This window comes from Leucoraja erinacea, chromosome 6 (assembly GCF_028641065.1).
Source record: "Leucoraja erinacea ecotype New England chromosome 6, Leri_hhj_1, whole genome shotgun sequence".
In the NCBI taxonomy this organism is placed as follows: Eukaryota; Metazoa; Chordata; class Chondrichthyes; order Rajiformes; family Rajidae; genus Leucoraja; species Leucoraja erinaceus.
In genome coordinates, this window is record NC_073382.1 from 15845001 (window position 1) to 15863877 (window position 18877).

Genomic DNA, 18877 nt, shown 5'->3' on the forward strand with positions numbered 1-18877 from the left:
GACTCTTATTTGGTGCAATGAGTTTTCATCTACAATGTAATACATTCACTCAAGTTTTGAAGATGGGAATTGGATAGATAAGCCTTTGAGAAGAAATAAATTGCAAGTTTACGGGACAAGTTCAGGGAGAGGAACTCAGTGAAGAGCTCCTTCAGAGGTCTTGCTCTGCCATGATGTGCTGTATGCATTGTGAAGGGCACGAGTTAAACGGCTCTGCCAAGTGTTATGTTTTCACTGCATAAATTAACAAGGGTGGAAAGTCTGTGCCTTTTTAACCAAAATATGTGAAAAGAGCATTTTGTCTCCATCTTGTGGCTGTAAGAGTGTTTTTTTTGTTTTTTTTTTTGTACTATGACGCTGCATGCAATCTAAAATGCTCAGTTTGACATGATGTGCCACTTGGCAGACTGCTGTTTGATTTGGCTGGAACCTGCAAATCATTATTTGCAATTTGTTACAGTCTGTATTGTCAATTTGACTTCTAATATTGTCCTTGATTAAGTTAGTAATAACAGACATCCTGCAAAATATTCACTGTACAAGCAATGTGCATGAAGACTTTGATAAATAGTGTTTGTATTTGGTAGTAACGTTGCAGTGAATTAACTACAATTGCACTGCATTGCAAAAATCTCAAGTACTTTGGGTGTCACCTGTACTATTTGACAAACTTGTAAACTTTGTTGTTTAAAAAAATCTGCTTTGGTGTTACATTGACGGATAGATTGCCGGTTCAGTAACCACCGATAGTAAAACGTTATTGCAGGTTAATTTGACCTTGTGATTATATTACATCTGTGTAAAGTTGATTTCTCCCAAGTAGAGATATTGAATCTTTTTCTCCGGGACTTAATTATATACTTGACTGGAGATTAATTCAAGCGTGCAATTACACACCTCTTCCTTTTTTAGCTATGCTATAAGATACCTTTAACTATGAACTAGTCTCCTATGTTCCAGCTTTTAACAATAAGGTAAATTGATTTTCATTTCCATAGTGCCTCTCACAGCCTCAACTATCCCAAAGTACAGTCATTTAAATGCTTACTGTTGAAACACGCTCACGAGTATCGTGTGAAATGCAGCACTTGTTTTGCCACAGCTGGCTCCTTCCTCTAAACAACAGTGTGATACAAACCAGGTAATCTGCTGTTGTAACGCTTATTGATGGATTTATATCCATCAGATTCTGCAGATACATTTTTCCATTGTGCGCTAGCCAGGAACTCCCCCTCCCCACCACGGCTACTCTATAAACAACCGTGTGATACAAACCAGATAATCTGCTGTTGTAATGCTTATTGATGGATGTATTTGCAGCTAAGTTCCCATTGTGGGCAAGCCAGGTACTCCCCCTCCCCACCACCACCACCACCTTCCTAGCAATGTAACGTTAAATGGTCATCAGTAAAGCAGTTTACTTGGTAATCCAAAGCAAAACCCTTAACAAGAGAGAGAGGAAAATGTGGGATATGCCCACGATGGTCATTATGGTATGTATAAGGCAGCTAACCTCAAAAACTAACACCATCCTCTCCAGGCTCTCATAGAAACATAGAAAATAGGTGCAAGAGTAGGCCTTCTTTACTATAGAGAGAATTCTGTCATCAGCTGTGGAGGTCTTCCTTGGCCTGCCAGTCCCTTTGCGATTAGTAAGCTCACCAGTGCTCTCTTTCTTCATAATGATGTTCCAAAGTTGATTTTGGTAAGCCTAAGGTTTGGTTGATGTCTCTAACAGTTATAATAATAACAAATATACTTGTTTCTCAGTCTCATAAATGGCTTCTTTGACTTTCATTGGCACAACTTTGGTCCTCATGTTGATAAACAGCAATAGTTTCCAAAGGTGATGGAAAGATTGAAGGAAAGACTAGGTGCTGAGAGCTCTCTTATACCTGCATTAAGGAGGCAATTAAACACACCTGAGCAATTACCGACACCTGTGAAGCCATGTCCCAAACATTATGGTGCCCTGAAATGGGAGATAAGCACAGCTGTAATTTCTACATGGTGAAACCAATATGTATAAAAATACCCTTTTTTTATAAAATCTGACAATGTGCACTTTAACCACATGTGATTTTTTCCCTATTACAAATCTCAAATTGTGGAGTACAGTGGCAAATAAATAAATGATGGATCTTTGTCCCAAACATTATGCAGAGCACTGTATATATTGTAAAGAACAGTGGTGCCAGCACTGAGCCTTGCGATGCCCCACTAGTCACTGCCTGCTATTCTGAAAAGGAATCGTTAATTCCTACTCTTTGCTTCCTGTCTGCCAAACAGTTTTCTATCCATGTCAATACCTTACTGCCAATACCATGTGCTCTAATTTTGCACACTCATCTCTTGTGTGGGATCTTGTCAAAGGCTTTTTGAAAGTCCAGATACACCACATCCACTGGCTCTCCCTTATCCATTCTACTTGTTACATCCTCAAAAAATTCCAAAAGATTATTCAGGCATGCTTCCCCTTCATAAATTCATGCTGTTTTTTTCCAATCCTGTCACTGCTTTCCAAATATGCTGCTATAACATCTTTAATAATCGACTCCAGCGTCTTCCCCCCTACCGGTCAGGTTAACTGGTCTATAATTATACCTTTTCTCTCTCCTTCCTTTCTTAAAAAGTGGAGTTACATTGGCTACCCTCCAGTCCACAGGAACTGATCCAGAGTCGAGAGAACATTGGAAAATGATCACCAATGAATCCACGATTTCCAAGGCCACCTCCTTGAGTACTCTGGGATGCAGATCACCTGGCCCTGTGGGTTTAATCTGCCTTCAGTCCCAACAAATTACCTAACACCATTTTCTGACTAATGTGGATTCCCTTCAGTTCCTCCCGCCAACTAGATCCTCGGTCCCCTAGTATTTCCGGGAGGTTGTTTGTGTCTTCATTAGAGAAGACAGAACCAAAGCACTTGTTTAACTCCCATTATAAATTCACCTGTCTCTGACTGTAAGGGACCTACATTCATCTTCACTAATCTTTTCCTTTTTACATACCTATTAAAAACCTTTGCAGTCAGTCTTTATATTCCCTGCAAGCTTTCTTTCATGCCCTCTCCCCCCCCCCCCCCCCCCCCCCCCCCCCCCCCCCCCCCCTTAATTAACCCCTTTGTCCTCCTCTGTTGAGTTCTAAATTTCTCCCAGTCCTTTGGTTTGCTGCTTCTTCTGGCCAATTTATATGCTTATACCTTGGCTTTAACTCTATCCTTGACTTCCCTCGTTAGCCACGGTTGAGCTGCCTTCCCAGTTTTATTTTTTCGCCAGACAGGGATGAATAGTTTTTGAAGTTCATCCATGCGGTCTTTAAATCTTCGCCATTGCATCACTGTCAACCCTTTAAGTACAATTTGTCAGTCTATCCTAGCCAATTCCCGTCTCATACCTTCTTTATACCCAATGTCTCCTTTATTCAAGTTCAGGTCCCTAATTTCTGAATTAACCAAGTCACTCTCCATCCTAATGCAGAATTACACCATACTATGGCCACTGTTGCCCAAGGGGCCTTGCACAACAAGATCACTACCTAATCCTTCCTCATTACACAATACCCATTCTAGGATGGCCTGCCATCTAGTCGGTTCCTCTACATATTGGTTTAAAAACCCATCCCGTATACATTCCAGGAAATCCTCTTTCTCAGCTCTGTTACCAATTTGGTTGGCCCAATCTATATTTAGATTAAAGTCACCCATGATACCCATGTACCTTTGCTACACGCATCTCTAATTTCCTGCTTGATGCTATCCCCAACCTCCCTACTGCTCTTTGGTGGTCTGTATACCACTCCAACAAGCGTTTTCTGCCCTTGGCTATTTTGCAGTTCTACCCATACCGATTCTGCAGTATCCAAGCTAATGTCTCTCCTTGCATTAATCCACTCTTTAACCAGCAATGCCACCCCACCTCCTCTTCTTTTCTGTCTATCCTTCCTGAATATCAACTACCCCTGCATGTTTAACTGCTTATTTGAGCTTAATGCTTAATTGAATAATACAAGTAAGCATTCCGTACTCCAGTTTGCCATAGTGCGCCTCATAAAATGTGCAAACATTTCCCCTGTGATTTGGGAAGAAATGCAGACCGGCAAACATGCTGAGCTTGGGGAGCATTTGAAACTATGCGAAGTCCCACAAATTGAGCAATGAGCAGAAATTGCTGCATTCTTCCTGGAGGCCAGTGTGGGTGTGTACATATTTATATATACACATATGTGTGTAAAATTAGACAACGCTGTTATTACCAATTACAGTGTAACTTTTGCAGTGTACCACGATCTTTACACTGTGTTTCTCTCAACATAAATCCCAAGGTGTCTGGATATCTTTAGCTTCAGGATATGCTTGGAATGAGGGCCTACAGAACAAAAGCATGCCCTTGGGGCCCATCCTGTCCATTGCGGCCATTGAGTGCCTATCTTTACTTACTTTTAATTCTTCAAGCTGATGATTAGGTAGCTATAATCTATCAGAAATGAAAATAAAAAAACTTCTCTTGTACCGTTCATGGCCTCGGGTCATCCCAGATTCAATCCTGGGAAAAGTGCATGGTGAAATATGGTCATTGTTGTATTGTGTGGAACACAGCCGCCAGAAAACGCTCACCTCACCATGTGTTTTGTGGAGGTCTCCCCTCTTCTTTAGTGCTGTGTATTATTTTATTTCCACAAAGGGTTGTTGCGACCATTCCCTCTGCACTGGGAAAATCGACCCAGATTCGTACAAAGAAGATTTCCGAGAATGTTGTCAGGACTAGAGGGCTTGGGTTATAGGGAGCGGTTGGGCAGGCTAGGACATTATTGTTGGAAATCTAGAGCACTGAGAAGTGACTTATAAAGGTGTAAAAATATATTTATGTGTAAAAATATATTTAATCTAAGGGTTTAGATATTGTGAATGCACAGAGTCTTTTTCTCGTTGTTGGGGAATCAAAAACTAATGGGCATAAGTTTATGGTGAAAGGACCAACATTTACAAGGGACCTGAGGGGCAACTTCACCAGAGCGTGGTGCCTATATGGAATGAACTGCCAGAAGAACTTGTTGAGTTAGTACCATAAAAACATTTAAAATACATTTGGACAAGTAGAAGGAAATGGACCAAAAACAGGCAAATGGTATATGCTTAGAAGGGCATCTTGGTCGGCAGGAGTAAGCTGAGCCAAAGGAACTGTTTGTGTGCTGCATGACTTTGGTGTCAAGGCTCTGAAGTGGGTATTGGACCTGCAATCTTTTTTGCCTGGATGCAGGAGTGGTAGGCATTGAGCAGCAGCAGATGCATAATAATGGGTGAGATTTAGATTGTTATTAAGCTAATGTATCAATATGGACTTTGATTCTTTTATCCAACAAAAATGAAGAGTTTATCGAACTAGAATTTAAAAAAATGAACTATCTGCTTGTTGTTGTCTTGTGTTTAGCGGTAACGAAATTTCACCTCACGAACTGAATAAAGATTAAATAGAGTAAATATAAATCCAGTGGCGGCTGCAAATATGGAAGGCGAGAAAGGGTCGAGGAGAATAGCAGAGGTGGGTTGAAGGAAAAACTGGGGAGAAAAGAACATAAAAACGTGTTGATTGGGTATGATGACGAAGGATTAAAGGAGACTGTTTAGCTCTGGCTATGCACTGTGGGCTGAGTAGCTTTAGACTTTAGATATAAAGCGTGGAAACAGGCCCTTCGGCCCACCGAGTCTGCGGCGGCCAGCGATCACCCTGTATGCTAGCAATATCCTAAGCATTAAGGGCAATGTACAATTTACAGAAGCCAATTAACCTACAAACCCTTCCGCCTTAGGAGTGTGTGTGGAAACCGGAGCACCTGGAGAAAATCCAAGTGAGCACGGAGAACATACAAATTCTGTACAGACATCACCCGTAGTCAGAGTCAAACCCGGGCCTCTGGCGCTGTTAGGCAGCAACTGCCGCTTTCTTTGGTGTAACCAATGTGTTGCCCTTTTTATTTCAATGTTAGAATTTACGTTTTGAGACATAGAAACATAGAAAATAGGTGCAGGAGTAAGCCATTCGGCCCTTCGAGCCAGCACCACTATTCAATATGATCATGGCTGATCATCCAAAATCAGTAACCCAGTCTGGCTTTTTCCCCACATCCCTTGATTCCCTTAGCCCTAAGAGCTAAATCTAACTCTCTCTTGAAAACATCCAGTGAATTGGCCTCCACTGCCTTCCGTGGCAGAGAATTCCACAGATTCACAACTCTCTGGGTAAAAATGTTTTTCCTCATCTCAGTCCTAAATGGCCTACTCCATATTCTTAAACTGTGACCCCTGACTCTGGATTCCCCCAACATCGGGAACATTTTTCCTGCATCTACCCTGTCTAATCCTCTAAGAATTTTATATGTTTCTATAAGATCCTCTCTCATCCTTCTAAATTCCAGACCAAAATTGCACACAGCACTCCAGGTGCGGTCTCACCAGGGCCATGTACAACTGCAGTGGGACCTCCTTGCTCCTAAACTCAAATCCTCTCGCATGAAGGCTAACATGCCATTAACTTTCTTCACTGCCTGCATCCTTACTTTCAGTGACTGATGTACAAGCACACCCAGGTCTCATTGCACCACCCCTTCGCCTCATCTGACACCATTTGGATAATATGTTTAAGAAAGAACTGCAGATGCTAGAAAAATCGAAGGTAGACAAAAAAGCTGGAGAAACTCAGCGGTTGAGACAGCATCTATGGAGCAAAGGTATAGGCGATGTTTCGGGTCGAGACCCTTCTTCAGACGTCGCCTAATCCTTCGCTCAATAGATGTTTCCATTAAGATAATAAGCGAGTTCGGTATTCCGAAAAACGCAAGGAATCATGGGATTTGTCAAAGGTCATTCGCGATGCAGTTTAATGTGGATAAATGTGAGGTTATCCATTTTGGTGGCAAAAACGGGAAAGCAGATTATTATCTAAACGGTGGCCGATTGGGAAAGGGGGAGATGCAGCGAGACCTGGGTGTCATGGTACACCAGTCATTGAAGGTAGGCATGCAGGTGCAGCAGGCAGTAAAGAAAGCGAATGGCATGTTGGCTTTCATAGCAAGAGGATTTGAGTATAGGAGCAGGGAGGTTCTACTGCAGTTGTATAGGGTCTTGGTGAGACCACACCTGGAGTATTGCGTGCAGTTTTGGTCTCCAAATCTGAGGAAGGACATTATTGCCATAGAGGGAGTGCAGAGAAGGTTCACCAGACTGATTCCTGGGATGTCAGGACTGTCTATGAAGAAAGACTGGATAGACTTGGTTTATACTCTCTAGAATTTAGGAGATTGAGAGGGGATCTTATAGAAACTTACAAAATTCTTAAGGGGTTGGACAGGCTAGATGCAGGAAGATTGTTCCCGATGTTGGGGAAGTCCAGGACAAGGGGTCACAGCTTAAGGATAAGGGGGAAATCCTTTAAAACTGAGATGAGGAGAACTTTTTTCACACAGAGAGTGGTGAATCTCTGGAACTCTCTGCCACAGAGGGTAGTTGAGGCCAGTTCATTGGCTATATTTAAGAGGGAGTTAGATGTGGCCCTTGTGGCCAAGGGGATCAGAGGGTATGGAGAGAAGGCAGGTACGGGATACTGAGTTGGTTGATCAGCCATGATCATATTGAATGGCGGTGCAGGCTCGAAGGGCCGAATGGCCTACTCCTGCACCTAATTTCTATGTTTCTATAAAGAAAAAGCGAACAAAGTGCTGGCTGTATAAACTGTGTATAAATTCTTATCTTTATTCATAATTTATGTGTAAAAATATATTTAATCTGAGGAACGGGGTGCCAGGCAGCGGGAGAGCGGGGTGTAACAGCGAGAGAGAGAGAGAGAGAGAGGCGGCAGATGCACATGGGAGTCGGGAAGAGACTGGACCGGCGGAGAGACATTCTTTGCAGCTGAGCTGCTGCGTGTGTATCTGCGTTTGGTCTGTAGTTAGGATCGAAACCGGGTCTCTGGCCGTCCCCGTCCTCTCCCGAGTGTCCCATCCCTGACCGGGGGAGGCCGGAGATGGGTGACCCTGTGCTGACGGGACATGGGCCCAGAGCAATGGTGGTCCCATGCTCACAGACAGCGCGGAGAAGAAGCTCTGGACTGACGGGACACCACGCTGGCTGTAAGCCTGGGGCCGCCACTGCTCCAGGCCGGTGTCCCGTCAGTCCAGGGTCACCCCAGACATCTTCGGCCACCACCAGATAGGGATGGGACACTCGGGAGGGGACGGGGACTGTCCAATAGCAATTCATCAGCGTTTGCAGCTCTGGAGACCTGGGCTCGGTCCTGACTACAGATGGAATGCAGGTCTGTAAACACGCAGCAGCTCAGCTGCTGAGAATGTTTATTGCGAATGACCTATGACCTGGGCATGCGCAATCGGAATACTGCTTATAATCAGAACTCGCTTATAATCTGCCTTCCTGTTCTTGCCACCAAAGTGGTTAACATCACACTTATCCACATAATACTGCATCTACCATGCTTCTGCCCACTCGCCCAACCTATCCATGTCACCCTGCAGCTTCATAGCATCCTCCTCACAGCTCACACTGCCACCTGGCTTTGTGTCATCTGCAAACTTAGAGATGTTACATTTAATTTCCTCGTCTCAATCGTTAATATATATTGCAAACAACTGGGGTCCCAGCACCAAGCCTTGCGGCATCCCAGTAGTCACCGCCTGCCGTTCTGAAAATAACCCGTTAATTCCCACTCTTTACTTCCTGTCTGCCAACCAGTTCTCTATCCATGTCAATTCCCTACCCCCAATACCATGTGCTCTAATTTTGCACACTAACCTCTTGGGTTGCACACTAATCTCTTGTGCTAGGACAACATGCTAGCCCTAACATTTCCTAATATTGTCATTGTGCTTGTTTAAAGTATTGGCACCAATGTGTTGCAAGAGAAATCCTGCTTTAAAGCTTTGCTCTGATATACTTCACCACAATCACTCGGCTCAAAATACAAACCAGATGAGATTTTTATGTTGAGGACGACAGAGCTGATAAACTGTAAGGCAACCTGCAATAAATTAAGTAAACACATGAAAATGCCAAGTTCTCTGTTAGACTTTACAGTAATCCATGTGACAACACTGTCCAATGTAATCAAAGTCTCCTTGAAAAACATTTGCATTTTGGGCTGTTTTGTACATATCCTGTTAGCGCCAGTGATTTTTATGCTTCACAACATCACCGGGAAAAAGGCTCGTACTGAAAAACATTGAGTTCTAATATTTTTTAATAAGATGTGGATGCTGGAATTCTGGAAATAAAAATATGGTTGGATACACTCAAGGGGGTCAGACAGCATCTACGGGGAGCGAAAAACAGTTAATGTTTTGGGGATGACGGCGTTCTTATCAAAATCTGTAGGAAAATGTTAACTCTGGAGATGTGCATGTAGATGGTGTACTAGCTCACGTTTCCCAGGAACATTCTCAAACAGAAGTTGATGTCGAGCTACAGAAGGCAATGTTAGGGCAGATGAACTAAAGTTTGATTAATGGATTGATTTTTAAGCATTTTTTAATGGTGGAGAGTTTTGGACAAGGAATTTGAGGGATTAGGCTATGGACAGCTGACGGCATGGTTGCCAATGATGGATTTATGAAAATCACAGATATTGCAAATGTTCGCCTGGCTGGGCCAGGTGCTGTTTGAGTGGCATTTTTTTTCATGTTTGCATGTTTTCCCTGTAACCATGTGGGGTTTTCCCAAGTGCTCTGGTTTCCTCCAGCATCCCAACAGCGTGTAGTTAGGTTAATTGGCTGCTGTAAATTATCCCTAGTGTATGTAAGTGACAAAAAGAATAAGAGGGCATGTTAGGCAGAATAAGTTGAGGGCTACAGGGAAATATGGAGGGGTGGAATGGGACTGAAAGGATTGCTCCATTGGGAGCTGACATAGACTCAGTGGGCTGAATGGCCTCGCGTTTTAATGTCGGTTACATAGAAAGATACGGGTCACGGTCGTGGAAGGATTTGAAAACTAGGCTGAGATGTCTACATTTGTTGCTGGAGCACGATTGGTGGATCCGGTGGCAGGGCTTTGGATGATTTCGACTTTATTTAAGTCGCATGGTCAGCTCGGTAAACATTGACAAAGTTAGGTATTTTACCTGCGCTAGATTTGTGTACATCTAATCCTACACACAATGTGTTAGAACACAATTATTAGCCATACAGAACCTTTCTTGTCCCGACCCACCACCCCCGATCAGTCTGAAGAAGGGTTTCGGCCCGAAACGTTGCCTATTTCCTTCGCTCCATAGATGCTGCTGCACCCGCTGAGTTTCTCCAGCTTTTCTGTGTAACCTGGTTAAAATACAGTCGTTTCATATGTTATGAGGACTTCATTTTAGGTCTTCAAAAGCACACTTTTAATGCCTTTCAAAAAAATTACTTACAGTGATAAAGTAATTAGTACAAAAATTCACAAACATTTTTATACCTATTCTGCAGACAAATGCGCTATTCGCGTTTGTGCAATACGAGTCCATTCAGGTGAAACTTAAAAAAATCTGGCTCCCATTACCTTGTGTTACTAAAATGCAAGAAATTAATGTGTCTACAATGATAGGTATGGTGGGGGGAGGGGGCAGAGTGGGATAGGCTTTATTTCAAACTAATATTTTGTAATAAAATATGTTATTCACAGCTGTGACAGCACCCAGATGAGGGCTTCAAGCTGGCACAGAAACTCCAGTGGTGTTTGCAGTATTCCTCTGCAAATTCTCACCCGTTTATAAATCTCTTGAAAGTCTTGCCCCCTCAACCTTGTAGTTTCCCCGCTGCTCTGCGGAACTGAGATCTTGGCACTCCTCTGCTGCCTTCCTGAACGCACAGAAATGCAATCATTGGTCACTGTACATTTAGACCTTTCGGCCCCAACCCCAAGCTTGGAATTAACTCTGCACAAGCGACTTTGGTGCTACTTGTGCTTGTGGAATGGTGAGCTTGTAGAAAATGGTCTGTATTTTGTTTTACTGCAATGCGAAGCTACGTCATCTGCTTATGCATAAAGAATCACGAGTTCAGAAAAAAAATGGTTGATTAATTTACTCTTTTTACATAAATTCCATGAGAGTGAATTGCATTGCATATCCTAAGTTCTTGGTAGTGATTTGTGAATTCTGTAAGGATGAATATTTGCAATCCAAGCAGCATTCACGTAAGGGTTGCCCGTAAACCTCTCTGCCTCAATTTTCTCTGCAAAATACCTTTCAAACCCTCATTGACCAAGTGACTGGTTGTTCCAGTATATCTCAGGTAACTTTCAGATTTTATTTGATAACTTGAAGTGCTTTAGGATGGTTAGCACAAACAGATTTTGGATCTGCTCTTTCGGGTGAAAAGTTCCTTGTCACCTAATGAAGCGTAAGGTAGCTCTTCCTTGGCCAATGTTTATTGCAGATCTTCTCCACGTTACGTCGGAAATGTGCTCAAGAGCAGCGTTCTCAGGTGGCAGATGATGCCTGCAGTCCCGTAGCTGGCAAATCCATCCCGCCTGTCTCCCAAAAGCTCGTTCATTTGTATGGGGTGTGAGTAACCTGGGGAGGATCTGTATGTAGTCAGCTAAAGTCATGACCTTGTCAAAATCACCAAGTTGTTTACAGGAGTTTGCTTTGCTCAAATTAACTGCCATATTTCCCAAATGAAAACACTGACTTCATTTCATCAGCTCTGAACCGATGAGTTTGTAAAATGTGTTAATTAAAGGGAAGTTCTTTCAATATGATGATTATCACCTTGTGTTTCTCAGATTTGTTTCCTTCCTTTCCTTAGAATTTAAAAGCAGATCCCGAGCTACTATTTACAAAGCTGGAAAAGATTGGCAAAGGCTCCTTTGGTGAAGTTTTTAAAGGAATAGACAATCGGACTCAAAAAATTGTGGCCATAAAAAATATTGATCTCGAAGAAGCTGAAGATGAAATTGAAGATATTCAGCAGGAAATAACTGTCCTGAGTCAGTGTGATAGTCCATTTGTCACAAAATACTATGGATCTTACCTGAAGGTAAGGCCTTTCAATGATGTGGTAGTGGGAGGTGGGTTTCTTCAGATAAAATATGCTACCTTGGCTGGTCTTTGGGAGTGTCAGAAATGTTTTTATTTATTCAACCCTGGGATGTGGCTGTGTGGTTTTCCGGGGCATTTCAAAGGGAAGATGAGAATCACGTCTCTCTGGTCTGCTCTCGGCCTTGTCAGAAGCCAAGCTGCTGCAGGTTCTGCTGGTGGGGCATTTGTAATGTAGTGCACCGCTAATTCAAATTCAGTGGATTTAAGTCCATGTTTCTAAATCACAAATCCAGAGCTCATCAGTCTAATAATATAACTGCTGTAGTACTGCACCCCTGTGTACCTTTAAGATTGGTATTGTTTCTGATGATTGGTATTTTTGCTAATATTCCACAAGTAATAAAATTAGGTAATAAAATTAATTGGATGAAAATGTGGCCAAACTAATGCCATCATTATGGGTGATTTGGTGAGAGGTTGTTGATGCCTCATCTAACTCATTTGCAATCTGGGTAAGTTTTACAAGCTACTATTGGACTGGATTGGATCCTCCAGTTGCTTTTTGAGTTGCTAGTTGAGAACAGTTACGTTAGAATGATAAAGAAGCCTCTGACCCGAAAATCAACCTCTAAATGGATTGAGGATATATGTGACAAAGGAAACAAAAATGTAGGTGTCAAATGTTGAATTGTACTGCACATGGGCACTGAGTAGTGTACATCTTTATCATGGCCCTGTTGGTCCAAGAAGCACCGTTCCATGGCTAATAAACAAACTAATGCATGAAATTAACTTTACTTAGTCTTCTCACTTGAAATGAATTTCTCACATCGTCCTTTCAACCCACTTCTTTCAATATCTGCTTGTGAGGGTGATGTTTACAGAGAGCAACACGTCACCCACTTGGTCAGGCATGAACTAAATCTTAGCTCAACTCAGAGCAGAACTGGAAACTACACCTTGTCCACTAACAAGACTTCCCATTACCTTCTGCTGAAACCCTTTCCACAATATTGTCCCCTTGGCTTGATGAGTACTGTCCTTGTTAGCCTCCCATCTTGCACCTGCTATAAAGTTGTATACAATACAAATGCTGTTTATATCTGGCTAACAAAACATGTTTGCACTGACACAAACTCCTATCTGACATGTTTCTTGGCTTGATAAAATAGGCATACATTGGTTACAGTAAGGAGGAGATGACCATTCAGCCCATTGCATACACATTAGGTCTCCCACAGAGCAATTTGCGTTTTCCACCCCTTTGCCTCTTTCTCGTAGTCTTGCAATTTTTCCTTGCTATGTACTTTCAAACAATTCCTTGACGACAGTTCCTTCCAGATTCTAGCTCTGCATAGATGTTTTCCTCATGCTACTCTTAAAGGGGCTGTCCCGCTTGGGCGACCTAATCCGCGAGTTAAGAAGAGTGTCTTCGACCTTCAAGCTCGAGGGCACTCGCCTGGAAAGCCTCGAGCTGGATCGGCCGTCTGCGTTGAAACCGCGAGCTGGATCGACCGACCGCACGCACACGCACACACACAAACACATCGCGATGGCGGGGGCCAGGGAAAGCGGGGAAGTGCTGTCTTCGCGATGAAGAGGAAGGTGAATGGCTGCCACGGTATACGTTAAGTCCTTTAGAGAGCGCAGAGGGGGGGGGGGCGAGAAGGGGAGAGAAGGGGGGGAGAAGGAGTGGGGACACTTTTAAGAAGTTTAATAAAGTTTAGCGGGCATTTTACTTACCGGTAGGTTTTCCTTGGTCCTGAGAACTCCAATGAGTCAATCAAAATGCCCGGTCAGCGAAGGAGATTGCCTACGGCTGCCCTCGACTGCCTGTAACTAAATAGCGACCCCACTCCACCGCACTACAGGTCAAAAAGAACCATGCCGACCTAATTTTACTTGAGTAAAATTTTTCCGCGACCTAGCTGAGGCCAGGAGTATTCGGGAACTTTCCTTGAGCATGAAGGAGAGTTCCAGCGACCTCCTAGGACCTCGTGTCGACCATGCTGCGTGTTTGAAGATCGAAGACACTCTTCTAAACTTGCAGATTAGGTCGCACAAGTGAGACAGCCCCTTAATTCTTTTTCCCACTGTTTTATATCTATGATAGGTAGCCCTTGACTCATCCATCAACAGGAACAAACTCCAACTCTGTCCAATAGACAATAGGTGCAGGAGTAGGCCATTTGGTCCTTCGAGCCAGCACCGCCATTCAATGTGATCATGGCTGATCATCCCCAATCAGTACCCCGTTCCTACCTTCTCCCCATATCCCCTGTCTCCGCTATTTTTAAGAGCCCTATCTAGCTCTCTCTTGAAAGCATCCAGAGAACCTGCCTCCACCGCCCTCTGAGACAGAGAATTCCACAGACTCACCACTGTGAGAAAAGGTGTTTCCTCGTCTCCGTTCTAAATGGCTTACTCACACTGTGGCCCCTGGTTCTGGACTCCCCCAACATCGGGAACATGTTTCCTGCCTCTAGTGTGTCCAAGCCCTTAACAATCTTATATGTTTCAATGAGACACCCTTTCATCCTAAACTCCAGAGTGTACAAGCCCAGCTGCTCAATTCTCACCTGTGGTAATTCTCTCCCCCAACCTATCTTTGTAAATCTAGTACTTTATCCCTGGAATACTGCTCTTAAATTTCCTCTGCACCCTCTTCTGTACATCCACATCCATTCTATAATAAGCTGACCAGAAATGAAGGCAGCATTCCAGCTGAGCTGGATCCGTGTTTTATAAGGGTTCAACATGACTTTCCCGATTTATACACACTGTGCTTTTACCGATAAAGCCTGCGGTTTTATATGCTGTATTAATTACTTTTCAACCTTCTCTGCCTCTTCCAATGACTTGCATACATGCCCCAGGTCCCTGTGCTCTCACACCTCTTCCGAGCATTAAGATTTATTTTTCCTCTGCTCGATCTTCCTACCAAAGTGCATCGCCTCGCATATTAAACTTCATCTGCCACATGTCTGCTCTTTACACCGGCATATTAATATCCTGTTGCCATTTATCGCTATCATTTCAGAATTATGTCATGCTTTGGGGCACCTGCAAATTTAGAGACGGTGACTTGCAATCACCAAGTCTATGACATTAATGTAGATCGTAAAAGCAATGGCCCCATCACTGATTCCTGGGAAACATAATTGTTCACCTTGCTGCTGTCGCAAGACCAACCATTTCCCTCTGTTGCCTGTAATTTGGCCATGTTTGTGTTCATGCTATCACTGTCATTTTTATGCAATGTGTTGAACCTGTTATGTGGCACTTTAACAAAAGCCTTCTGGAAGTCCACATTCACTACATTACCTTGGCAACTACGGTACTTCATCAAAAGAATTATTAAATTGGTTAAATATGATTTGCCTTTAATAAATCATTCTGGCTTGCCTCAATTAATCCACTTTCACGTGACTCTTAATCCTGTACGAATCAATGTTTGCAAAAGCTTGACTGTCCCTGAGGTTAAACTGACTTGCTTGTAGTAGCTCGGCTTATCCTTGCTGCCTATCCTAGAAGTTGATGAATTCACATTGATGGAGCCAAACACCAGCACCATAGGCAGGTAAATCCAGGAGGGAACTTGGGGAATTCCTTTCCCCGAAGAGTAGTGAGAATTTGGAAGTCACTTTCGGAGTGCGAGATTGAGCAAAGAGGTGAGATGCATAATGAGTGAAGTTATAGACATTAGTCGGAATTGGAAGAGAAGTTGACACCTCCTGTAGCGCGACTTGTTCTGGTGCTATACGTACCATGTAATAAAATTGCGTTTATGTGACATCACGTGAAAGTCAGAAAGACTTGAAGCAGCCTGTGCATTAATATTAATATAGTCGCAGTTAATATAGTGAGTTAATGTAGTCAGCTATGGGGAATAAAGCACAATAGGTGGTCACAAAACTGCGCCACAGGAAACATCAATTGTTGCAAGAGCATCAAGAAAGCATTTTTGTGCTTTCTTAATGGTCAAGCTTTGGCAGCTGCAAGATAAATATCTGATGTTGTTCTCATGGAGTGTTCTATTTGAGGAGATGGGCATAATTGTAGCATAATATAGATAAGACAACACCTCCAGCAGTGTAACATTTGCTCGGTGCTGCATGTGTATTGTGATACATGCACTGGATCACCAAGAAGACTGTTCCAACAGCATTGCACATAATCAGATGTGTGATATAAGTAAATGTAAGCAGGACTGCTCAAGAGAGATCAATGGAGAAATAAACTGTTTCCAAATAATCTTCATCAAATTGAAACATGTTTCTGAGCAGTTTGTAGCCAAGTGCTGGACCTCCTGTTAGGAAATGAGACGGGTCAGGTGGCAGAGGTATGCGTTGGGGAACAGTTCAGGACCAGTGATCATAATACCATTAGTTTCAATATAATCATGGAGAGGGTCAGAACAGGACCTAGGGTTGAGATTTTTGATTGGAGAAAGGCTAACTTTGAGGAGTTTGTTTTATGGGAAAGATGTGGAAGAGAAATGGAGGACATTTAAAGGTGAAATTTTAAGAGTACAGAATCTTTATGTCCCTGTTCGGTTGAAAGGAAATAGTAAAAATTGGAAAGAGCCATGGTTTTCAAGGGAAATTGGACACTTGGTTCGGAAAAAGAGAGAGATCTACAATAATTATAGGCAGCATGGAGTAAATGAGGTGCTTGAGGAGTATAAAGAATGTAAAAAGAATCTTAAGAAAGAAATTAGAAAAGCTAAAAGAAGATATGAGGTTGCTTTGGCAAGTAAGGTGAAAGTAAATCCAAAGGGTTTCTACAGCTATATTAATAGCAAAAGGATAACGAGGGATAAAATTGGTCCATTAGAGAGTCAGAGTGGACAGCTATCTGCAGAGCCAAAAGAGATGGGGGAGATATTGAACAATTTCTTTTCTTCGGTATTCACCAAGGAGAAGGATATTGAATTATGTGAGGTAAGGGAAACAAGTAGAGTAGCTATGGAAACTATGAGATTCAAAGAAGAGACTTTACTGACACTTTTGAGAAATATAAAAGTGGATAAGTCTCCAGGTCCTGACAGGATATTCCCTAGGACATTGAGGGAAGTTAGTGTAGAAATAGCAGGGGCTATGACAGAAATATTTCAAATGTCATTAGAAACGGGAATAGTACCGGAGGATTGGCGTACTGCGCATGTTGTTCCATTGTTTAAAAAAGGTGTCTAAGAGTAAACCTAGCAATTATAGACCTGTTAGTTTGATGTCAGTGGTGGGCAAATTAATGGAAAGGATACTTAGAGATAATATATATAAGCATCTAGATAAATAGGGTCTGATTAGGAACAGTCAACATGGATTTGTGCCTGGAAGATCATGTTTGACTAATCTTCTTGAATTTTTTGAAGAGGTTACTCGGGAAATTGATGAGGGTAAAGCAGTGGATGTTGTATATATGGACTTCAGTAAGGCCTTTGACAAGGTTCCTCACGGAAGGTTGATTAAGAAGGTTCAATGGTTGGGTATTAATGGTGGAGTAGCAAGATGGATACAACAGTGGCTGAATGGGAGATGCCAGAGAGTAATGGTGGATGGTTGTTTGTCAGGTTGGAGGCCAGTGACTAGTGGGGTGCCACAGGGATCTGTGTTGGGTCCACTGTTGTTTGTCATGTACATCAATGATCTGGATGATGGTGTGGTAAATTGGATTAGTAAGTATGCAGATGATACTAAGATAGGTGGGGTTGTGGATAATGAAGTAGATTTTCAAAGTCTACAGAGAGATTTATGCCAGTTGGAAGAGTGGGCTGAAAGATGGCAGATGGAGTTTAATGCTGATAAGTGTGAGGTGCTACATCTTGGCAGGACAAATCAAAATAGGACGTACATGGTAAATGGTAGGGAATTGAAGAATGCAGGTGAACAGAGGGATCTGGGAATAACTGTGCACAGTTCCCTGAAAGTGGAATCTCATGTAAATAGGGTGGTAAAGAAAGCTTTTGGTGTGCTGGCCTTTATAAATCAGAGCATTGAGTATAGAAGTTGGGATATAATGTTAAAATTGTACAAGGCATTGTTGAGGCCAATTCTGGAATATGGTGTACAATTTTGGTTGCCTAATTATAGGAAGGATGTCAACAAAATAGAGAGAGTACAGAGGAGATTTACTAGAATGTTGCCTGGGTTTCAGCAACTAAGTTACAGAGAAAGGTTGAACAAGTTAGGGCTTTATTCTTTGGAGCGCAGAAGGTTAAGGGGGGGACTTGATAGAGGTCTTTAAAATGATGAGAGGGATAGACAGAGTTGACGTGGATAAGCTTTTCCCACTGAGAGTAGGGAAGATTCAAACAAGGGGACATGACTTGAGAATTAAGGGACATAAGTTTAGGGGTAACATGAGGGGGAACATCTTTACTCAGAGTGGTGGCTGTGTGGAATGAGCTTCCAGTGAAGGTGGTGGAGACAGGTTTGTTTTTATCATTTAAAAATAAATTGGATAGTTATATGGACGGGAAAGGAATGGAGGGTTATGGTCTGAGCGCAGGTAGATGGGACTAGGGGAGAATACGTGTTCGGCACGGACTAGAAGGGTCGAGATGGCCTGTTTCCGTGCAGTAATTGTTATATGGTTATATATATAGTGCAGAGCCATGGAAACAGGAGACTGAAGGAAAGATCCACAAGTTAGAAGATCAAGAAGACTAGAGAGGTTAAATGTCAAAAATGGTAGTGGTACAAGGCAAGAGGATGTGATAGGGAAAGTAAAGTAGCCAAAGATGGGTTCAGAGGAGGAGCTCATGGTAGGAATAGAATAACATTACGACAGTAACTACATTCCACAAGTATTTCAATGGCTGTAAAGCACAGTGGGACCATCCAGGGTCT

The 18877-nt window shown here is 42.7% G+C and overlaps 1 protein-coding gene across 1 annotated transcript in view; it reads left to right on the top strand.

The window, feature by feature from the left end:
* The window catches only part of LOC129697937 (serine/threonine-protein kinase 24-like), a 52890-nt gene that overhangs the window by 5999 nt on the left and 28014 nt on the right, over positions 1-18877 (top strand). The window contains 1 exon segment of the mRNA XM_055636673.1: positions 11794-12024. Coding sequence (XP_055492648.1) covers positions 11794-12024 — 231 coding nt within the window.